At 48.0% G+C, this 21,500-nt stretch overlaps 1 protein-coding gene across 2 annotated transcripts in view; it reads left to right on the forward strand.

Moving 5' to 3' along the window:
• The window catches only part of FSTL4 (follistatin like 4), a 418,614-nt gene that overhangs the window by 178,265 nt on the left and 218,849 nt on the right, over window positions 1-21,500 (forward strand). For both annotated transcript variants that reach the window (XM_032336727.1, XM_032336728.1), the window contains one exon: window positions 15,406-15,648. In XM_032336727.1, coding sequence (XP_032192618.1) covers window positions 15,406-15,648 — 243 coding nt within the window. The remainder of the gene's footprint in view (window positions 1-15,405; window positions 15,649-21,500) is intronic.

The raw sequence follows: 21,500 nt of genomic DNA on the forward strand, positions 1-21,500 counted from the left end.
TTACTAGAAAAGTACAGGAATAGTACAAAGAATTCTCATATATCCTTCACCCGAAGAGCCCATTCACATTTTGCGCACTATCCTAATCATGGTTTTTCCCAGTAAGGGAATTCAAACCAGATTGCTCATGATACTTGGTGGTTATCTGTCCTCAGCCTGTTTGCCTCAATTCACAACAGTCTTCAGGCCTTCCTTGCTCTACATATCTTTAATGCTTTTAAACATTTTTAACATTTTAAACGTCTTTAGTGTTTTTAAAGATTATAGACCAGTCATTTTAATGATGTCCCTCAATTAGATTTTGACTGATGTTTCCTCATGAGGACACTGAAGGTATGAGTTTGAGGCAGGAATATAACTGAAGGTCTGCTGAGTTCTTCCCCTGTGTCCCATCAAGTAGGAACCAATGACAACTTGTCCCATCACTGCTAATGTTAACTCGGATCACTCAAATGAGGTAATAACTCACAGCTTTCTCCACTATAGAGTTGCTCTGTTTTTCCTTTGAAAATAATAAATGTGTAGTCATGAGATATTTTAAACTGTAAATATCCTGTTACTCCCCTTTCACTCATGAGTTGCAGCATTTATTGGCTTCTTTTGGCCTGAATGAAAACTTCCTCATTTTTTCATTTCTTCTACATTTATTAATTGAAATTCTATAAGAAAGAATTTTCTCTTTTCCCCATTTGCTTACTTTTTAAAAATCAGGTTGGGTGTGTGAATTTCTCTTTATTCAACAGAATATTATCCGTTTCTATCATTTAATTTCAGGCTCAGAAGGTTATAGGTTTGGTCAGTGAGAGCTGCTTTGAACTGTCCTCCGTGTTTTTTGATATGCCCATGATTTTTTAAGTGCTTCCCTACGTTCTGGCACAAAAAGATACTCAGAGCTCCTCTTAGACATTGCCTGCCTGTTTCCTGGCACAAACAAAAGAGACTTGTTTCCCTTTAGTGGTGAACTGCATTTAGAAATGAGAGTTAAAAGTGCTCCTTACTACTGGGGTTTTGCTGCTCCCAGAAACTCTCAGAGAAGAGACATAGGAAATGTCTTTATGTCCATATTCATCCTGAAAGCCATGATCCATCACATCAATACCTCCCGTGTCAGTCCATCCATAGGGTTCATTCTAGCTTTCCTTTTTCCCATTTTTGCAACCCTCTTCTTCAGTGAAAAACCTAACTCCCATTACCTTCATTGCTAAGTCTCCATATATATAAGCTAATCTTTGGACCCCTATCAGACTGCTGTCTCCCTCAGCCATCTCCCTGTGTGGACCCTAGTCCCACCCTTGCCACCACCCAGCTGATATACCTACCAGAACCAACTCGGCCACAATTCCTCTGTACCCTGCCTTTTGAGGGCCTGACCCCAACTCGATAACCATGGTACTCTGTTGCCTTTCTGTGAACCACAAATTTTTGTATCATTAGAATTTGCTATCCTTGGAATGAAAAGTGACAAGTCATTCTGGCATGTTTAAAGTAATGCTTTTTGTCATGAATGAAAGATAATTTTGTCTTTGTTGATATGACCTGTTTAGAAGAATATTTCAACTTCTAATGCTATTTAATTCTGTCCCTATAACTAACATTGAGCTGATACTTATTAGGGAATGATGTCTACACAGGCTTTAGGTAAATATACGTCAGTGGGAACTGAGCCACACCTTGCAAGGCTACTGCCTCAGCAGGGCAGGACCAGTCAAAACCAGGCTTGTTCTGATCAATATCAACTAGTGATCAGGTGGCCCTGTAGGCTGGAGACCCACACTGTGCTGGGCCTTCCCGAAGCAAGGCGTTGCTCACTCAGGTCATTCACACTCAGCTTAGTCTTGTCTGTTTCTTTTATCAGAAGTGGTCCAAAAGGGGTCAGTCAGTGACTGCATGTCTGTCACCAGCCTCGTCTGCCTGTTGCTGAAAGGACTGCCACTCAGAGACTCCTACAAGGGGTTTCCATGTAGAAGACAGGGATGCAGCTTATTGCTGATATCTGTGTTCTTTCTTTCTCCATGGCACCCCAGCAATAGACTTCTCCTTATTGTTGGAGGTCCTGCTGATGGGAAAGTTTCAGTTTGCTTTCAACATGCAGGTGGACTTGGGAAAATTACAATCGGCTCTCTGTCAGCAACCCCAGCCTTTCCTGCCACAGACACTCTTCTCCCCGCTCTCCCAAGTACAGACTGATGGTGCATTGAACAGAATATCTTTGTATTTATTTCTGAGTGTTTTTTAATTATTGCATTCTCTTTTAAAACTTCATTATCTGACTTTTGCCTCTGGCAACATGGCAGATAAATATTTGTTAAATCCTTTGAAGCACTGATGTACTGGTAAGGAAAGACTTAGAGGTTGAAAAGACAAGTGAAATTAGGAATGCAGAGAGCTCGAGTAGCCCTGCTGCTGGCTTTCCCTGGGCAGCGCAGCCCAGATAGGTGACCTTGAGCTCTCATTTGCACACCTTACATCGTTCAGGGTACCTAGGACACATCCCAGGGGCCTTCCAAGGGGGACGTATTTGGAAAATGTTTCTCACCCTGCATACACGCGAGGGATGCCAAATAATTGCATCTGCAGCAGAAGGGCAAATGAGAAAGATACCAAGTGACTGTAAGAAGGTGTGCAGCAATTCCCGGCACAAGGTGAGAGATAGCAAGGGGACAGAGCAGGACAAAGTGCCTGATAATGTATAGTCACGTGCCGATCTTCACAAGGAATTACAGTGCAAGTGCAAAGCACCCAAACAATCTCAAGCATACATTTAGTGTAACCCCGAACAAGGGAGTCCTTGGGTACCCAGCGCAATCAAGACAAGTCTACCTTCACACCATGCCTCGGGAACTCTTACAGAGAAACCTTCAGGAAATGTGAGCTCATTAAAAAAAATAACAAAACCTTAAAACCCCGTGGGTTAAGGCAGCACATTGTAATCAGCATGAAGAACAATAGGATACAGCATGTAAAATATGTCTGTTGAATATTTTTTAAAGATTGAAAGTAGGATTAAAAGTGAAGAGGCTATACAAATAACCAGCCACCTCTGTGCAAGATGAAATAAAACCTCTAGAAATAAAAATTTCAAAGCTAAGGACTCTGTGGGAGAGGGTAAGAGTAGATTAGAAAAAGCCGAAGAGGAAATTCAGGAGCTGGAAGATGAATTTGGAAAAATTACACACAGTACAGCACCGGAAAACTACACATGGGAAATGTGAACAAGATAGAGGAGAGGTTGAGACAGAGGAGAGAGAACTTGCAACACAGGTCTCATCAGAATCCCCAAAGAGAAGGAACAGGAAAGAAGCCATGGAGCAGAGAAAATATTTAAAGAGAGATGTCTGAGTTTTCACAAACTGATGAAACAGAAGAATACTCACTTCCAAGAAACCCAGTGAATGACAAGCAGAATAAATGCAGAGAAATGTGCCTGCTTACATCAGAGAGAAGCTGCAGAAAACCAAAGAAATCTTAAAATTACCCACATGGGAACAAAACATTGTCAGCTGACCTCTCAAGAACAACAGAAGTCCAAGAGCAGGGGAATAAAATGTTTATTGAACTGAGGGGAAAAATTGCTAAACATAGAATTAATTACACAGCATTAATTATTCTTTAAAATGAAGACACTAGATATTTTAGACACACATAACTAAGAAAATGTGAGGCATAAAAAGAAATTAAGAGAAATAACGAGCTAAGGTGCTCTTGTCATGTATTTAGGTCACAAAAGGAGTGTTTGGAGTTTATATGTTCTAAGGTTCTTTCTACAGGGGTATTTAATTTTTATTTGAGTCAAAGGAAAAAAAAGTAAGGTGAAATAAGGAAACAAAAGAGTGAAAGAGAAACATAGAAAAAGGCAATAAACAACCTCGAGTATCTCGAGTAATGAGATAGGTATACAGTGGACACTGTAAGATGAAATGAATGAATTCCAGTATGAGGTGCATGAAGCCACACAGTGTCAGAACAGAGGAATGAAGTCTCAGATAAGTAAATACAGTATGAGTGATTCACTTACGTAAAATAAAATTCAGAAACATTTAGAACAAGCAGGATATTGCATAGAAATACAAAGAGTAAGATCGAACAACAAAGCAAAAGCAAGGCAAGAAAAAACACAAAATTGAGGATAATGTTTACCTCTGAGTAGAAATGAGGGGGCTGTGGAGAAACTCAGAACAGAGAACACTGTTCTTTTTCTCGAAATGGGTTCATGAGTACATAATTGCTCTCTGCGTTGCAGTCTTTACTCTGTCCGGGAAGTATCCTTTCACAGTCATTATTTAATAAGCATAATTTAGCCATTTACAGTTATTTGAATTTGACTTGTATGTGGTGTGAGACAGGGTTCCAGTGTGATAGTTTTCCAGGTGGAGAGCTGGTTGCCCAGCACCATTTGTTAGGTGCCTCTCCTTTCCCCAGGGCAGTGGTCACTCTGGTCATACACCAGACTTTCATGTATATACACTGGGATGTATTTCTGGATCCCCTCTCCTATTTTATTGCCGCATCTGCAGTCCTTGATTTGTCTCTTCCTCACTCTGTATCACTGGCGCGATCACAGCACTAGCAGCTTTGTGGTTGGATATTCTGATAGCAGAGATAAAGGCACAAATCCCTTCCCTTTTCTTTTTTTATTTTCCTTGGTTATCCGGGGTCACTTACTCTTCCAAATGAACTCCTTAAGACCATTTCATCCCCTTCCTAAAGGATCGCATTAAATTTGTAAATTTATGGTAATATCTTTCCACCCAAGAATAAGAAATGCTTTTGCATTTGTTCAATTCTTATTTTATGACCTTCAATAAGATTTTATGGTCATTTTGTATTGATCCTATGGCTTTCTTGTTAAATTTATTCATAAATATTTTATGATTTTTACCATTATTATGAATGGTCAGTTTTTCCCTTTACCAGCTCTAATTATTTATTGCTAATGAAGAGAAGAATGATTAATTTTGGCATATTTATCATCTATTCAACCACCTCATCATAACTCTCTTGCAATTTAATATTGTCCCTGGAGTCTGTGTTTTGTAAGTATACAGATACATGGTCAGCAAAAAGATAGAGTTGTCAGTTGCCTTTTCTAAATTTTTACTGATTATTTCATTTTCTTGTCTTTTTATACTTCCTTTTTGAATAAAAATGGTCATGACAGGTGTCCCTATCTGGCTCCTAATTTTAACTGGAAAAGTGGTTGGCCATTTAAGGTACCATGTTTAAGTTTTCCTCTATTTCTTTTTCCTTAGCCAGACAGGGACACCTGAGCCAAAATTAAGAGTCAGACACTTAACTGACTGAGCCACCCAGGTGCCTCCTTTTTAGTTCTATTTTTGCTCTGGGCTTTGAGATATGTCCTGTACTTGATCATGGAGGCCAGTAATTTGAGTCTCCATAGTGACCATTCTGTCCTTAAATTCTTCTGATTTTCTTTTTGGCTCAAAAATCATGGTTCTTTTGAAAACCCTTCTTTGTGCTGTGCTCGGATCTCCTGGCGTTCCAGTACCACATTGTCTCTGTTAAATTGTCATCCTCTTCCTCTGGCTGTTCCAGTTTTGGTCATTCATCTGAGCCCCCTCCTGTAAATGGTTATCTCCCATCGCCTTTCACTGGGTCTCAAGTTCACACAGTGAAGGACCTTAAAGCAACGGTCTCATCGACAGAGCCTGAGATGGGGTTGGCCAACCCTGGGGGGGTCTCCGTATGGGAGTAGACAGCTTGTAGGGCTCCTGTGGAGAGCTAGAGGAAGCCTCCTACTCTCTGGTCAACATGTGCTCTCCCAGACTCAGGGATACAGCAGACAGTCTACTCATTTAGGCAGGCAAGCCAGCTTCCCATGAGCCTCTGTGCCCACCTGTCAGAGGCCTCAGCAGCTGCTTGGCTCAGACAAGCTCGATGGTGGGAGCTGACAAGAGAAGAAAATATATTCTTTTTGATCCAGTTACTAAGCTTTGTTTTGATATTATGGCTGCTAATCCCATTGAGAGCAAAGGACAGATCTTTGAGAAGAGAAACTAACACCCTCCTGACTGGAAAATAGTAAATTTTTCTGTGCTAATATTAGATATTTTAATTGAGCTCCATTTTTAAAAAAATAAATAGCAGAATAATCAAGAAGACGAGCATGTTATTCTCTCTAGTTGTGAGACACATCTGTGCTAAGTGATCTACAAGGCCAAGTGTCGACCTGAGGGCGGCTCTTATGCAGCTGGTAAAGGGCCCTAGAAGAAAGTAGTGCTCCCTCCGCGCTCGTAAGTCTGGAGTATAAATGTGGGGGAGCACCACAGTGCCTCATGCATGGAGAGTGCCTCATGCTGCGTGTCTGCACGATAATCCTTGAAATAATTGGAAGCAGCCTGTGGTGTCATGGCCTTGAATCATTAGTTGGTGGAGAGGCAGGAAAGAACCCATGTAATGAGGTATCAGCAAGAGAGTGGAGACCCATCAAGAGTGGCAACATCTGGCCCCCTCAGCTCGAAGATGCAGGGAGCCCCAAGGAGCCAGAGAAGGGGACAGGAGAGCTTGGTACTGGGAGGAAAAATGAGGGGTCTGGTGACAGAGAATAAGACAGATGCAAGCTAAAGAGGCTTTAGGCAAAGAACAGGAGCTTGGGGACAGGAATATATTTGGAGGAAGCGCTCTAAAACAAAACCATTTTGCAAAAGAAACTCTCCCAAGGGCAAAAATCCTATTGTGTTTCACATTTTTATGCAGCTTTTCTTTTTTAGAAGGTCTCTGAAATAACCCTTCACAAGCCAGTTGAGACAGCTGGATAGGGCAGACAGAGGCAAAGAGAAAGAAGAGAGTCTTGTACTTTTATTATAGCCAGAGACATGCAAGTTAGGACATGAGTTTTTATACACCAAGTTCACAGGCACGAGGCTGTTTTTCACGTCTCACCGGATCTCTACAGAAGCCCTTCATGCTCCTGTTCAGGAAGCTTGAGGAGGCTCACACAGGAAGGAGACTTGCTGTGATAGAACCCAGGTCTCAAACTCTCACCCTAAGTTTTCCATACCATTCACTCTGCCCACTACTCACTGTGTCACCGTATCACCTTCCATAAAACCTCCAACCTCCAATGACTCAGATCTCTAGCCAGCAGTTTTGGGTGTCTACAGTCTCTTAATCAGATCCAGTCTTTTTCCCCCTGGCATTTTCTGCAGCCACTCCATGCCAAGCCCAAAGTCACACTCTGAACATAAGAATTAGAACCTGGCCATCGCCCTGAAACCAGAGAGATACCCCATCCCCCTCCCCAAAGCGCTCAGTGACTGTGAATTCCAGCTGCTCAGAATCCCGCTGCAGGACCTGCTATTCTATCTGACCTGCTGTTCTTGCACTGAGAGAAGTGCTGAGTTGCTGGCCAGCAGCCTGGGAGCCCATCATAGATGGAATATGCCTATGGGAAGCCTCAGGGAGAAAACTCTAGAAATCGTGAGTCAGGCCAGTTCACTGTTGTCACACAAAGTAGAGAGCTAGGTGGCATGATAGCACAAAGGGCTCCCAGAAGGAAGAGAGACGCCAGGACCCGTCCGTGGTAAGTGGGTCTGACACCTCTGCAGGCACCAGGGCCCAGGCCGCTTGCTGTCTTTGAACTTGAGCTCCAGGCTTGCCTAGCAGGTTGGAGGCCCTGAGGCGTTGAGGGGAGCCTGCAGAGTTTGAGCTGCAGTTCAGTCCTGGGCCCTGAGAATGGGGTTCCCTCACCTTGGAGGCCAGACTCCCTCACTTTGAAGGCTGGGCAGAGTTTACATGAGTCAAGCCAATCCCCAGCACAAGGAAAATGGTGAAGGAAAGAGTGTCCTTGAGATATTTTGAAGCTTGCTATTTCAAACCTGCCTTTTAAATCTAGTCGATGTAGTTTATATACTCAGTATAAATAGGCTTACCTTTTCATGAAGGCAGGCCTCCTGACGATGGTCACCAGCCCACACTCATGTCCACTTACGTCAGTAAAAGCACGGGGCTTCATAGCTTCCAGTCCTGTTGAACCCATCCCTAACTGACGGTCTAAACTGAGCACTTACTATGTGCCAACCTCTATGAATTATGTCATTTAGTCCTCAAAACAATCCGGTCACGCAGTCAACTATTGCTATCTTCATTCTTAAATCAGAGGGAAAAGGGTAGGGGACTTGGTAGGGCTGCGACTTGGTAGGGTCGGAGCCCAGGGCTGGGTCCGCAATGACATTTCATTCAACCCTGTGTCTGGTGATGCAAGCCTACCCCAGCTCACTCTTGCTCTGCTCCATCAGGTGCCCTCCCACGTGACAATTCTCTTCCCACGTGAGCAAAGCTGAGCTCCGTGGTTGGGGGCTTTGTGTCCTCCCTTCTGGGGTCTCTCTGCGAGGTTGGATGCTCCAAGAACAGGAGATGTTCAGGGTAGGGGGGGAAAGGTGAAACTCTGTGGCAGCGTTTTCAAATGACATCTATCACTGCAGGCACTTGGTGGTATTGGGGAAAAGACCCAAAACTTGGGAATAAGACAAAAGGGCAGGTAACACATCCTCTCAGGTCATATTGGCACAGTGTTTAACGGGCTCACCCAGGGTCATTTTGATCTGGACCAGAGGTTGCCTCTCTGCGTGTCTCGCCGTGCACCACTCACTGAAGGCCCTTACTATGCAGTTACCCACTAACTCATAGATTTGCTTCCAGGAAAGATGCAAACAGCTTCCACCTGGTGGAGAACACAGCCCCCAAAGTTGTGTCTTCTTGCCCTGTATGTCATTCACCAACATGTGCCTCGCCTGGCCAGCTCAGTCCCTCTCCTGTCTCCAACACCCATGTACCCCTGAACCAGCTTCTCTCTCCTGCGGGTCCCCTCATTAATGAGCTAAATAAATCTTCACCTCATCCTCACTTTATATTCTCATGAGAGGCACGCTTTTAAGCTTTTGGAAAGTATGCTTTGGCATTGTGTTCATCTGTAACTGGAAATAGACCCTCCAAAAGTCCTGCCAGAGACATCGGGTGTGCATGGCAACCAGTCGTCTGTTAGATCCAGACTCCTTGGCCAGAAAGAGCCAGCTGAAGGTTGAAGGTCTTCCTTCCCTCATCTTGTTCCAGGCATTTCTGACTTGACAGTTCATTGTTGTTTTTTTAATTAATTTTTTATCTAAATTCAATTGAATTAACATATACTTTATTATTAGTTTCCAGGATAGAATTTAACAGTTGCCTGTAACACCCAGTGCTCCTTACATCATATGCCCTCCTTAATGCCCATCACCCTGTTACCCCATCCCCCAACACTCTTCCCTCCAGCAATTCTTAGTTTGTTTACTAGAGTTGAGAGTCACTTATGGTTGGTCTGCCTCTGTGATTTCATCTTGTTTTATTTTTCCCTCCCTTCCCCTCTGCTCCTCCATTTTGTTTCTTAAATTCTACATATGAATAAGGTCTTACAACATTTGTCTTTCTCCAGCTGACTTATTTTGCTTAACATAATACTTTCCATCCACATTGTTGCAAATGGATTTCATTCTTTTTGGTGGCTGAGTAATGTTCCTGTGTGTGTGTGTGTGTGTGTGTGTGTGTGTGTGTGTGTGTCTAGGGATATATATACCTATATCTTCTTTATCTATTCATCTGTTGATGGACATTTGGGCTCTTTCCAAATGGTTGGTGTTTGAAGCCAGTTTGTTGGACCCAGGTTTGTAATCTCAGAGTTATACACATGACAAGGTGCATTTAGCTTCCAGCAATGGGTAACTGGATATTTCTGTTAAGTGTTTGGACCTAGCAAATTTGGTCATGTCTTTCAGAGCTCGTCAGAATTCTGCTTTAATGAAGCACACAGTTGCCTCAGCTTAGGGTCCACTCTGGGGTCACTGAGAGGAATTCACATCTGCCTAGCAGTCACCTAGACAATTCCTGGGGGAATAAAAGCCAGAGAAGGAGGTCAGAAAGGTGTTAATGCTGAGAGGCATCCCATTAGAGGGAGGGGACCCTGGCCACGGAGGCCATGCATGATAAGGAGTGGGATTGGGTCTGTGATGCTCAGAGACCCCAGCAGGGCTTCCTCCCCTAGCACCGAAGACCTCCGGCCCATAGAGAAAGTGCCACATGGGACTCCGAGCTGCATGCACTCAGTGTGTGAGCTGCAGAGATCCTGCAGGCCAGGAGTGCTGATGTTTGGGGGTATCCTGATGTCGGTGAAGCTCAAACTGTGGATGTGTGGGCCCTCCCAGCATGAGTTCCTTGAGGCAGGAGCATATTGTCCCATGAGCTGAGCAGATAGTCCCATGTCCCATGTCTAAGGGATTTGAGTGAGACTGATTGAAATCTAGGCTCTGCTGCTTCCCACCCACTTGTTATCTGAGCTCAGGCAAATTACCTCTTGACTGTATTTCCCAATCTATAGAATGAGTCCGTACGTGTGCCACAGACACATTCAGGGTGCGGCCTATGCGTGCATCTGCTTCACGGGGCTGTTGTAAGGATTAAAGGAAAAGGAGATGAGAGTCACGTGTTCTAAGTGTGAGGCAGGGCATGCGTGAGTCAACAGTAGCTGCTTTATATACTGCCCTCTCTGGCTGGGTCCTGGAAATGCGTATCTCCCTAGCGGTAACTACAGACCCTCTTCCCATCCCCCCATGTGAATGAGATTCTCCAGGCACAGGTGGAGCTGGCGCAGCCCCAGCACCCAGGGCGCCCATAGGCTATGCCGATTCCTACCAAGGTGGCTCGTGTTGAGAGCCCAGGGGGGCTTCTCCCTCCCCCACCAGCAGCCTGCAGGGTGCCTAGAGCCTTCTGGCCTGTGGGAGTGCTCGAGGGTGAGTCCCTTTTGCCAGGAATGGAGCCAGTGTGCTGAACTTCAGGGCCACTACAAATCCTCTCAACGTTCAGGACTCGGGCTGACAAACACCCCCAGAGAACCAGAGGCACCCTGCTTTCCCAAGGGTACAGCAGGCAGCCGGCCTCTGCCTGGCAAGGCTGTCTTGGAGCAGGGCTTTGCGAGCGAGTGGGCTGCTTCCTGTGAAGCCCAGGCTGTCCCCCTCCCAGGCCCAGGTCTCTGACCCTCTCTCTCAGGTCTCATGTCAAATCTCTCACCTCAGCAAGGCTTCTCTGACTCCAAGAGAGTTGGCCCATGACAGCAACCAGTCTGTTTCCTGTGCGTTGACTACAACCCACAGTGGTTTCTTGTTTGTGGTCTTGCTCCTGTGTGTCTCCCTACATACAGTGTCCTGCCCTGAGCACCATATCCTGGCATGCCTTGCGTCCCTAGCACCCGGTGTCGGGTCTGGCACAGAGGAGGTGCTCCAGGACTGTGCCCTGGCTGTGTGGGGGAAGGACCCCACTGTTTCCACCTGTGCACAGTGCGGGCCAGGGAGCTGCATCTCTGCAGGCTCTGGCACAAACTCAGGATCTGCTGCTACGGAAAAGGCACTTATATGGTATGCACAGGGGGCTCCCAATGGCAAGTCCTCAGTCCTGGGTCCTTAAAAAACCCGACCATGACCCAGGTTGTGCGCTGTAGCTCCGTGAGTAGGTATTTTTGCTCAGAAAAGAAGCATTGAATCTCTCTGTATCTGCCAATGGGTGGACACTTAGTTGCTATACAGGAACCTTCCAGCCACCGGCGCCAGAGACCGCCATCATGCCAGCCTGGGGCTCATGGCAGGCGGCAGTGAGACTGTCAACATGGGGTGCCTGAGATTTGGTGCTGTCCATGCTTTCTGCTGCCATAGCCCACTCTTTTTGGCCTGCTCAGAGCCAAGCCGTCACCTCAGTGTGGCTTCGTGGTGAGGTGGAATGTGGTAGTAAGCATTTCAACCCTAGTCCTTTGCTGAACGAGGAGTAGGGAACTCCCGAGGTGGCATCATGAGAAGGGGGCTTTTCTCAGTAGTCAAGCCAGGGGCAAGAGGGAAGTGCTGCACGGGGCAAGCTTGCCTATGGGAGTTAGCATCCCACAGTAGAAAACCATCATGTTTTCCCTCATGCACTGCTCGGCACCATCCCCGAGAGAGAAGCACTCCCTGCTGTACTTTGCAGCAAAGCACCGGTTACTGAGACTGAGTCAGAGTTTGGAAACTGCCACGTGGTATGGTCAGTGATGAGAAAACAGGCCCCCTGCAATGGGGGACCGAAAAGTCCCACCTCCTCTGATCCCTTGACAGGGTCCCACGGGCTCAGCTTCCACTATCACTAAGCTGGGCCACTTCCCCTTGTCTGGGAGGCAATGGCAGCCGAGGTCTATGAGTTCACATCAAGAACCCTGATCTGAGTCACAGAGGGGATCTCTAGCACCAACTGGTACAGATGGATGTGTTTCTCTGGTGCCATAACTTTCACATAACAATTCCCTTTTCTGACTGTGTTCAGTAAATTTAATTAGTGTCAAAAATCCGCTTATTTGGTAATATGATCAGTTTCTAACCTGGGTAAACGACTTTCTTTATGACTATAAATTAAGCATATTATATCTTTTTCATGCATCATGATCGTCCTCATAAATACTGTAGGCAGTTGCTGGCGGTCTCACTTGGTTACCTTTCCCATTACTGTTTTATCACCGTCCTGCTAGGACTGGGGAATTCATTCTGTTTTAGTAACAAGGAGGAAGTAGTGACAAGGGGCTTGTTTTCGCAAGGAACCCACAGCTTGGTCCGCATCTCTGCGGCCAAGGATGGGATTCCAGGCCCACCCCTGTGCACGGCGTTCCCAGCTCATCACCAGGCCTGCTGGCCACAGACTGGGAAAAACAGATGCATGGCTGTTCAGCTACTTTTGTCTTAATTGCAAATAATTAAGATCAAATATTTGCCAACAACCCATTTCCATGTCAGGAGAACCTGAGTGTTCTTGGCAATATCTGTGAGCACAGGTTGGCTGGAGTGTTTTCTTAACACTGACTCCTCAGCGTACAGCCTATGGGGGAGGCCTCAGTCACACCTGTGATCTACTCATACATGGGCACTGGAGACCTGGTGTCCAGTGCTAGTCTTCAGACGACCTCACTGCAATCAGAGTGTGTGGTGTTTGAGAGGAGAAAGGGTCAGATGGCAGGGGTTCTGCCCCCACCCTCTGCCTTGCCATCCACTGCGAGCTGGCTTGGCTCTAACTGCCTAGGCTGGTTTAGGTGGGCTCTGAAGTCTCTTCCTACTCTGCCACTCCAGATTCCAGTCTCCTTTACCCCACAAGGCTCCCTCCATGGACCTTTGTCTCCCCTTTGTGCCTCCATCCTTCCAGTTTCCCTCTGCCCTCTGCTAGAGGAGACAAGGGGAGATGTCTCCCTTAAAAGGTTCCCCCATTGGGGTATGGTGTTCCCACTACCCTCCTCATCTCCGCTTGTAACCTGAGGTTTGACCAGTGACACCAAGTCAGAGCTGAGGAGGTCAGCTTTTAAAACTACTGTGTTGCCTAAAGTGTCCAAGGCTGTGTGAGGACAAAGGCCCCATACCTGCAGGGTCTCCCTCATCCAGACATCGAGGTAGACATTCTCAGGAAGGGAATTCAAGCGTGGGGGAGGCTCAGACTCGCCCTGGCAGTGAGCCCCCCAGAGAGGCGCTAGACCCCAGGGGTGAGTGCTTGGAGCTGAGTCAGCTGGAATGTGAGCATAGTCTGAGCAGGGCAAATACCCTGAAGCAGGAACTGAGAGGCCAGATACTCAAGAAACTTTGGCTCTGCTTCTTCAAACTGTAGCGATGAGTGGGTGCCCTTGCCATCACACGGGAAGTTTATTAAAACAGTGATACAACGGCAGTGCTTTGTGTTCTGGCTGTCCAGGGAAAGAAACAAAAGCCGGTATCTTTAGAGCTGTATTAGTTTCTTCTAGTAGCCGCCAGCACTTTCCAGGGTAACCCATTTTGCAGCACCCAGGAGAGTCATGCTAATCAAACACGCTCTGTGGCAAAGCAGCCATCAACACCATGGGTGGAGGCCCTCCAGCCCAGGGCCTCCCACTGCCAGGACCCCTTGTCTCCCCTTCACCTGTCAACCTTGACAGGAAGATGTGTGCAGAGCCGATAAATGCCGCCAAGCCTCCACTGTGACATGCAAACATCAGCCAAGTGGATAAAGAAGATTCCCACGCCTGCTTAGGATCTGCACTTCTACACTGCTCAGAGATATTTTGACCTTCTAGTTTATTTTGATTCAAGAAAAAGTCAATATTTCTTAGCTTGCCAAGGCTGGAAGAATTTAAATGAATTATTGAATCAAGCAGTTAATCTATCGATAACTGATTTTTTTCCTTTTAAATCTAGAATGATGAAAAGCAGGCTTAATGGAAAACAAGAAAAAGAAGGTTGTTTTTCCCCCAGATGTTTTAATCCCATGGGATCAGAGCTGGGGCCAAATGTTCAGTGTTGACCACTGGGGCCGTTCTGTCTCACTTGAAAATTGTGAAGAAGATACAATTAAAACTTAAAAGCAAAGACTTCTGTGGCCATACAATCTGCATCCATGATTTAATTATTTGTATTTCGATATCCTTTTCCTATTCTCAACTTGTGTTTGCTGCCATTAATGCTGCATGGCAAACCTCTCATTTTCTGAACTCTTCTGGTGGAATGGAATGTCATTTGTGGGGGTGCTTGCTTGGCCTTTTGTGTAAGTGGGCACTTCCAGCAATAAGATGCTCTCCCGGCCACCCTGCCCACATTGGAGTGTGAACTCTGGGCACCACTGCCTCACACCACTGGACACATGTGTTGGATGCAGGGGACACCCAGCAGCATGGCAGCAGCCATTCCCCAGGTCTCAGCCTTCCTGCCACAGCTGTGGCTTCCTGCTTTGTGCTAGGGCTGGGCGGTAGAGAAAGGCTACTGGTCCCACTGCTGGTGGTGTGTATCCTAGAGAACCACATTCTCACCCAGAGACAAAGGTCAAGCTCAAGCCTCCCTGCCATGGCTGACCCCATCCTGAACATTTGAGTATTACTTTCTCCTTTCTTACTCCACACTCCCTAGACTCTGCTGTTTTTCCCCATTTCCTGCCCTACGTATCTGACCACACTTGCTCTGCTTGGCACTCTGTGTCTCCTAGAATGATGCCTGGCATCCTTACCCTTCCCATCCTGCCCCTGTACAGAACTCCTCCTCCCATCAGTGCAATTATGAGAGCCATGGCTCAAGCCTTGCCTTTTGGCAAGCCATCCTCCTCTCGCTTGCCATGGTCCATTGGCTCTTTGCTACCTCCATGTGGTCCCCTGTTTACTCTTCCCTTCCAGGATGGGTGTGCCTGAGATGGTTGGTGTGAGCCAACCATAAAACCTGAACCCTGTACAGCTGGGCACTGCTTTTGGCACCTGTGACCACCTCCTGTTAGTAGAGCAAAGACTTTTTGGGCACCCCAAACCCCAAGCCCTTGGCTTCACTGGCAAATGGAACCACAAAGGAAGCCCTTGACCACCCTCCCCTAATGCTTGAAGCTGACCCTCTGTGTTTGTGTGTTCAACAGGACTTCCTGATGGGCTGCCAGCCTCCTGTGGGAAGAAGTTCTGCAGCCGTGGGAGCAGGTGCATGCTCAGCAGAGAGACCGGGGAGCCCGAATGCCGGTGCCTGGAGGCATGCAGGCCCAGCTACATGCCCGTGTGTGGCTCCGATGGGAGGTTTTATGAGAATCACTGTGAGCTCCACCGAGCCGCCTGCCTGCTGGAAAGGAATATCGTCATTGTCCACAGCAAGGACTGTTTCCTTAAAGGTAGGAAGATACCTCCTTGCACCTATGCTTTTGGTTTTGGGGATGGATCCTCTCATGCCAGGGTGCTGAATCTGCAGGTTGGATGTGTAAAGGCAGTAGAGGAAGGCAGGAGGCTCAACCGGGTAGCAACAGCAACATTTCAATGAGGCATGTTCTGTGTATGTCCACCTCCAGAGACCCCCTGCCTTTGGCGGGGAGCCTTGGAGAGCAGAATCTGGCAGACCTTTGGGGTTAGACAGGGAGGGGAAAAGAAAGGATGGAACCCAACAAGTGCCTACAACAGTGATGGAGAGGCGCGTCAGAGCTGCCTGGGCCTGGGCACCCGGAGCGGAGGGGCAGGGCTCGGGCTCGCCCTAATGGGCCCCTAGCGCATGGTGCGATGGCCGGGATGTCAACGAGTTCTCCGCAAGGGAGCACAGGTCTATTGGCCCCCTACAGCTGCCCCCCCCACCCAAGCCACCTGCAGACACATGAAGGGCCGCTTTCCCATCCTCCTATCTGGGCTGTGGCAGCAGAAGTCGAGGTCGGGGGGGAAGGTGTCCTGGAGAAGGCAAAGCTCTGGCAGGTCGGGCTTCCCCTCTGAGTAAAAGTAGCTTTGGACACGTTCACGGCTGTGCTTCTGACACTCACGCTGAGGTGCTGCAGGAGTCATGAGGCACATTATGGAAATGAGGCCAAAATGAGCCCAGGAAAAATGTTCCCGGTCTGAAAACCCTGCCCAGCCTCATGCCCGCCGAACCCCGGCCCTGTGCGTGCTAAAACACTTGACCAGCTGCTCCAGCTTCATTGGCCGTGTTGAATTTTATAGACTGATGTTCCGTTCTCCAGTTTCCAATATCCCCCAAATTGCATCTTTCTAAAGGTTTTTATTTCTGCATCAGAGTGTGCCCAGCCTCCCTCACCATCGGTTATTCAAACAGCATTTCTCATTTCATGCAAGGGAAAAACAACCACCATGAAAGCTGCCTTGGCGAGGGAGGATGGGCAAGAGCCGGGGAGGATGGGGGCCGCCGGTGCACGCGGATGAGGGCTTGGTTCTGCTTCATGCTGGTTGAATTGATCCACCAAATCCTTCTGATTCATTGAGGTTTTATACGGATTTTATGAATGCCCGTGCTGTGGACAACAGTCCCCACCAGCTCCCAGAGAGGCCTAAGGGTACTGTCGGGCTCTGCCACTTCCCAGCTGTGTGACCTTGGGCACATCACTCCACTTCTCTGGGCCTTTTCCTCTGCTCTGAAAGGGGCTATTGGCAGTATGGAGGAAAGTAAATGAGAGGCTACACAGACACCCATGTGCCAGGCACATCGCAGTGTGGTGTATTAGTGACCCCTGTCATCCTGTTTTAATCCAGCGTGGCCTCGGGCCTGGAGCAGAGAGGCACAGGTCATGCAGGGAAGGCAGAGACAGGAACAAGTGCCCTGCCCAGCAGGTGTGGGGACCACCTGGCTTCTGGGTAGGTGGAGTCAGGAATGAAGATGCTGAGGGTCAGGTCCTCATGCTGAGATGCCCAACAGGAACCAGGGCTCCCATTTCTGCAGACCCAGCTCTGTGGGTCTGGATGCCATGGAGGAGTCCTCACCATCTCCTGCTCAGATCGGCTCCCATCCCAGGCAGCGGGAAGGCCCACCTGCCTCTGTCCTCCAGCATCCCCACCAGGAGCGCCCAGCAAACAGTGAAGCCCTGCTCACTAACTGCAGGGGCTTGGCAGGGATGGAAGGCAGGCAGGGGACTTCAGGTGGGCACCACGCCACCTGCCCCAGAGCCATGGTTCCAATGGGGAACAAGAGAATACAGTGACAGGGGCTGGGGAGCAGAGGTCTTAGAAGGGAAGAGGCAGTGAAGAACAATATTCTACAGCCCGAGATAGCAGTAGAGTATTTAATCCCCTCTTCAGCTCCACGGATGGTGGTTTGTCTTTTGTCCCTATTTCCAGGGAGTTATTGATAGAGGAAACTGAAAAATACCTTCTTTTTTTCATGCAAATAGTAATTCTAAATTCATCCACGTTCATTATCTTTTCCTACCAGACTTTTTCTAAAGAAAAGTTCTGACTTCATTCTCAGGTTTCATTTGTACCCCAGAAGTCACTATGAGGACACACTCCTCATGGGGCTGGGTATGTAGAGACGGTGGGGGGGACATGGTGGTGGATTCAAGGGGCCGCAGCTCGACGCACCCCCTCTGTGGCTGGGGCCTGGGCTGTCGGCAGGGCAGGGAAGGTGATTCTCTGGAGCGCTGCGTGAGGACCACAGCCCTCTTGCTCTGCAAGGGAGGAGAGGCGATATTCTAAGCCCCAGTTTCAAGAAAACTTCTGGTATCACATTGCGGTTGCTATGGCAATGGAATTCCTCGTGAATGTGGAATGAAATATAACATCATTTAGGGATTATTAGCATGTGAGTAGAGCAAAACTGAACTCAAATCATTGCTTCAGCTCATCTTTGCAGCTTTTGATACCAGCTCTCCTGACATCCCAAGCAGGGTGTCCCCTGCGGAAAATCAGGGGGACAGAGAGATGTAGGATTGTCAGATCTCTTTCTGCCTGTGGCCAAATTAAAGTGTTGTTGTTGTTGTTAAAGTGGTGTTCTCAGCACCAGATACCACCAGAGAATACCAAGACGGTGGGTGGAATTCTCTGTAACTCTAACTCCTGATAGGCTTTGTGTTTGCAAAGTTACCTCATGACATGGGGTTCCTATTTGTATACTGGTTGACACTTTTAAAATTGTTTTTCTGTCTCCGTTTGGAATTCACTCAGTATCTCCAGCATTGTTTGAGAAGACAAGCTTGCTTTCAGCCGTCACTCACTACACCGGGCTTGTATTATCCCAGATGATACAGTGTCATAGTTGGACAGTTTTCCAAACAAACCGTGAAATTATGGAAGAAAGAGGCCTGTTAGGGCTACAGTTCTAAACGGATCTGAAGATTCCTCGTCCTGCATGGTGTTTTGGGGGGGCACTTTGATGCTTCAGAGACAAGTTTCCAGGCTCATGAAATCAGAGGAAATAATTTCCCTTTTTAACCAAAAAATGAAACACACTACAGGCTCACTAACAAACCTTTTTTTTAAGTGTTACCACACAGGGAATAAAAACCCAGCCTTTTGAATAAATGAAACAAGGTGGGATCGGGAGGGAGACAAACCATAATAGACTCTTAATGTCACAAAACAAACTGAGGGTGGCGGGGGTTAGGGAGAGGGTGGTGGGGTTATGGACACTGGGGAGTGTGTGTGATATGGTGAGTGCTGTGAAGTGTGTAAACCTGGCGATTCATAGACCTGTACTCCTGGGGCAAATAATACATTATATGTTTATTAAAAAAAATATGTATATATATATACACAAACAAACAAACAAAAACCCAGCCTTTTGTGGCAAGGCAGAAGAGATAGGTCTTGCTGCCAAAGAGGCTTCTTCTATTGTTGTTCCTGTTGGTACTTTGAATGTTACTGCCTCAGAACTGAAATTAGGTGTCTCACCTTCAGGCCATTTCCATACTTCCACAAGTCTTTCCTGCCCTGCAAGAGTGAGCGCTACTCACATCCCCCGCTGGGAGCCCAGGCTTTGGTTTCCCTCGGTCAGTTGGAGCAGGTCCCCACAGCCAGGGAGGTGCTGAGGCCTGAGTGAGCCTTGCGGGTGGGAGTAGGCGGGAGCAGGCCTTGCGAGGGGTGGAGGAGTGAGGGTGGCACAGGCTCAAAGGCAAGGCCTGAGGTCCATCGTGGGCCATACCACACCTCCTTGGTCAGGGCACGTGAGCTGTCTGTGCCTCACTTACCCCATCCATAGAACGGGAATGACGGCGGTGCCTGCCTCACAGCAAGGCTGTCGTGGGCATGAACTGAGCAGCGGCTGGCCCATGATGAGCTCACTTCTCTAAGCAGGGTCAGCTGCTGCTCAGGACCACAGGGATGCTGTTGCAAACATGGTGACATAGCAGAGAGGCAAATGCGAGAGGCCTTAAGATGCCTGCCCCTGGACAGCACTGTGTATGAGCTAAGAACTTGGTGGAGGCCGGGGCGGATGCGCCTGTGAGCGAAGAGAGAGATGATCACTGGTTCTCCATGTTTATGGAATGAGTGGCTAGAACTGGATCTCCAAATGGGCAAACTAAACTCACCTCTAGCTGCCTTGCTGTTTTAGAAAGAGATGTAAAAAGTCATTTAGGTTCACCTAGCAGGTCAGTAGAAATGCTGAAGGAGTTCCAATAGCCCCTGATTCTGAGTCTAGAGGAAGTTCTGGAATGCATGAAAGGCTCCTGGGAACTGCCAGTTGAGCCTTAGGGAGGGGTTCATCTGCCAGAGGGTGAGAAGGGACATGTCCAGGGAAGAGAGAGTAAGGGGCATCTCCCAAGGTGAGTGAGGGCAGGAGGGTGGTCCTTAGCAAGGCAGGCATGGGGTTCCTGCAGACTCAGAGAAGAACAAGGACCTAAAATGCAGATCATGGGGAATGTGGGTTCACACTGGGTAAAGCAGACACTTGGGGAAGGTGAGCTGAGAAAGGCCTGCACACCAGGTTAGGGTGTTGCGCCCAAGCTGACTGTCCGATGAACCAGTCCAACTTCCTCTTTCCCCAAACAGGGACCCTGGGGCCCAGAGAGGGCTGTACCTAGTCCAGGTTACTCAGGCCCTGCCCCTGCAGCCTGCCCTTGAGAAGCAGCCACGGCTCTGGGGCTGCTCATCCCAGCAAGGCATGTTCACGACAGATGCAGCCACTTTCTTCTTCTCCCCTGGACACCTCTTGGTGCAGAGATGGAAGGCTCAGGAGCCTTGATTGGTAAGAAAGGTCTGAGAGCTCCTCAGTGGGGGCCTGCCCTCTAGGTCAGCAAGAAGCCCAGTTGGGAACAACTCCCAAAAACCTGGCTCAGTCGTCCCAAACTGACGGGTCTTCTGGATGTCCCAACACCAGACCACTCTCTCCCCAGTGAGGAAGGAATAGGAACGCAGGTTCACTCAGAGGCCACTGAGCCCCAGGACAAAGCAGCAGAGCCTCTAAGACCAATCTGAAGGCCCTTCCACCAGGTCTGGCTTTTATGCTAGCCTCCACTTTCCAAAACCTCTTTCCTGTTTCCAGTTTCTTCAAATTGCCCTCTACTCCTGACCCCACCCACATTCTGTCCAGAGACCTTGGCTGCTCTTCCAGCCCTGCCCAGCAATCTGTGTGTACTCAGTGCCCTCCCTGACCTTCACTTTGAACACCACAGAGGAGGGTGTGGCCATTCTCTGCCAAGTCACCCAGCTTCACAGGCATTATTGAATGTCCTCCAGATGCCAAGGCTGTGCTGGATCTGAGGACACCCGTATGATCAGGACTGTAGGCCTGATCTCCTGGAATAGATAGCCACAAGGAAGGGCTACCTCCATTCCCCAGCACTCTCACTCTCTGGGCCAGCATGAGGGAGCTGCTCTAGCCAGAGACACCCCCAAGACCTCAAGGACCAGCAGGGATCTTCATGGACTGTCCCGTTTCAGAGACTTCCCTGTAGATTTTTCCCTCACCAGTACACAAGGAACCAGGAAGACCAAGCAGCAGGTTGACCAGCAGCCCCCAGGGCAGCAGCCCTTGGAGCTCACTCATCCCCTTTCTGGTACCTGCTCTCCCATCAAGAGGAACATGGCATCAGACAAAGGTTTGTTCTTTCGTTATATCCTCTAGGTTTTATGCAAGACAACGTCTTGGTGTGAGTGACTCACAGAAGTGCAAGAATGTTATCAGTGCAGTGCGTGTGGTGTGCTTCACAGAATGGCTATACTTTGGATGAATTAATTACATTCCAGTAATTAAAAATTGCTAATAAGTTACTGAGCTGAGAAAGTCTCGCACCACATTCATTTTGCTTATGTAAAC

Source organism: Mustela erminea, chromosome 3 (assembly GCF_009829155.1).
Source record: "Mustela erminea isolate mMusErm1 chromosome 3, mMusErm1.Pri, whole genome shotgun sequence".
Taxonomy (NCBI): domain Eukaryota; kingdom Metazoa; phylum Chordata; class Mammalia; order Carnivora; family Mustelidae; genus Mustela; species Mustela erminea.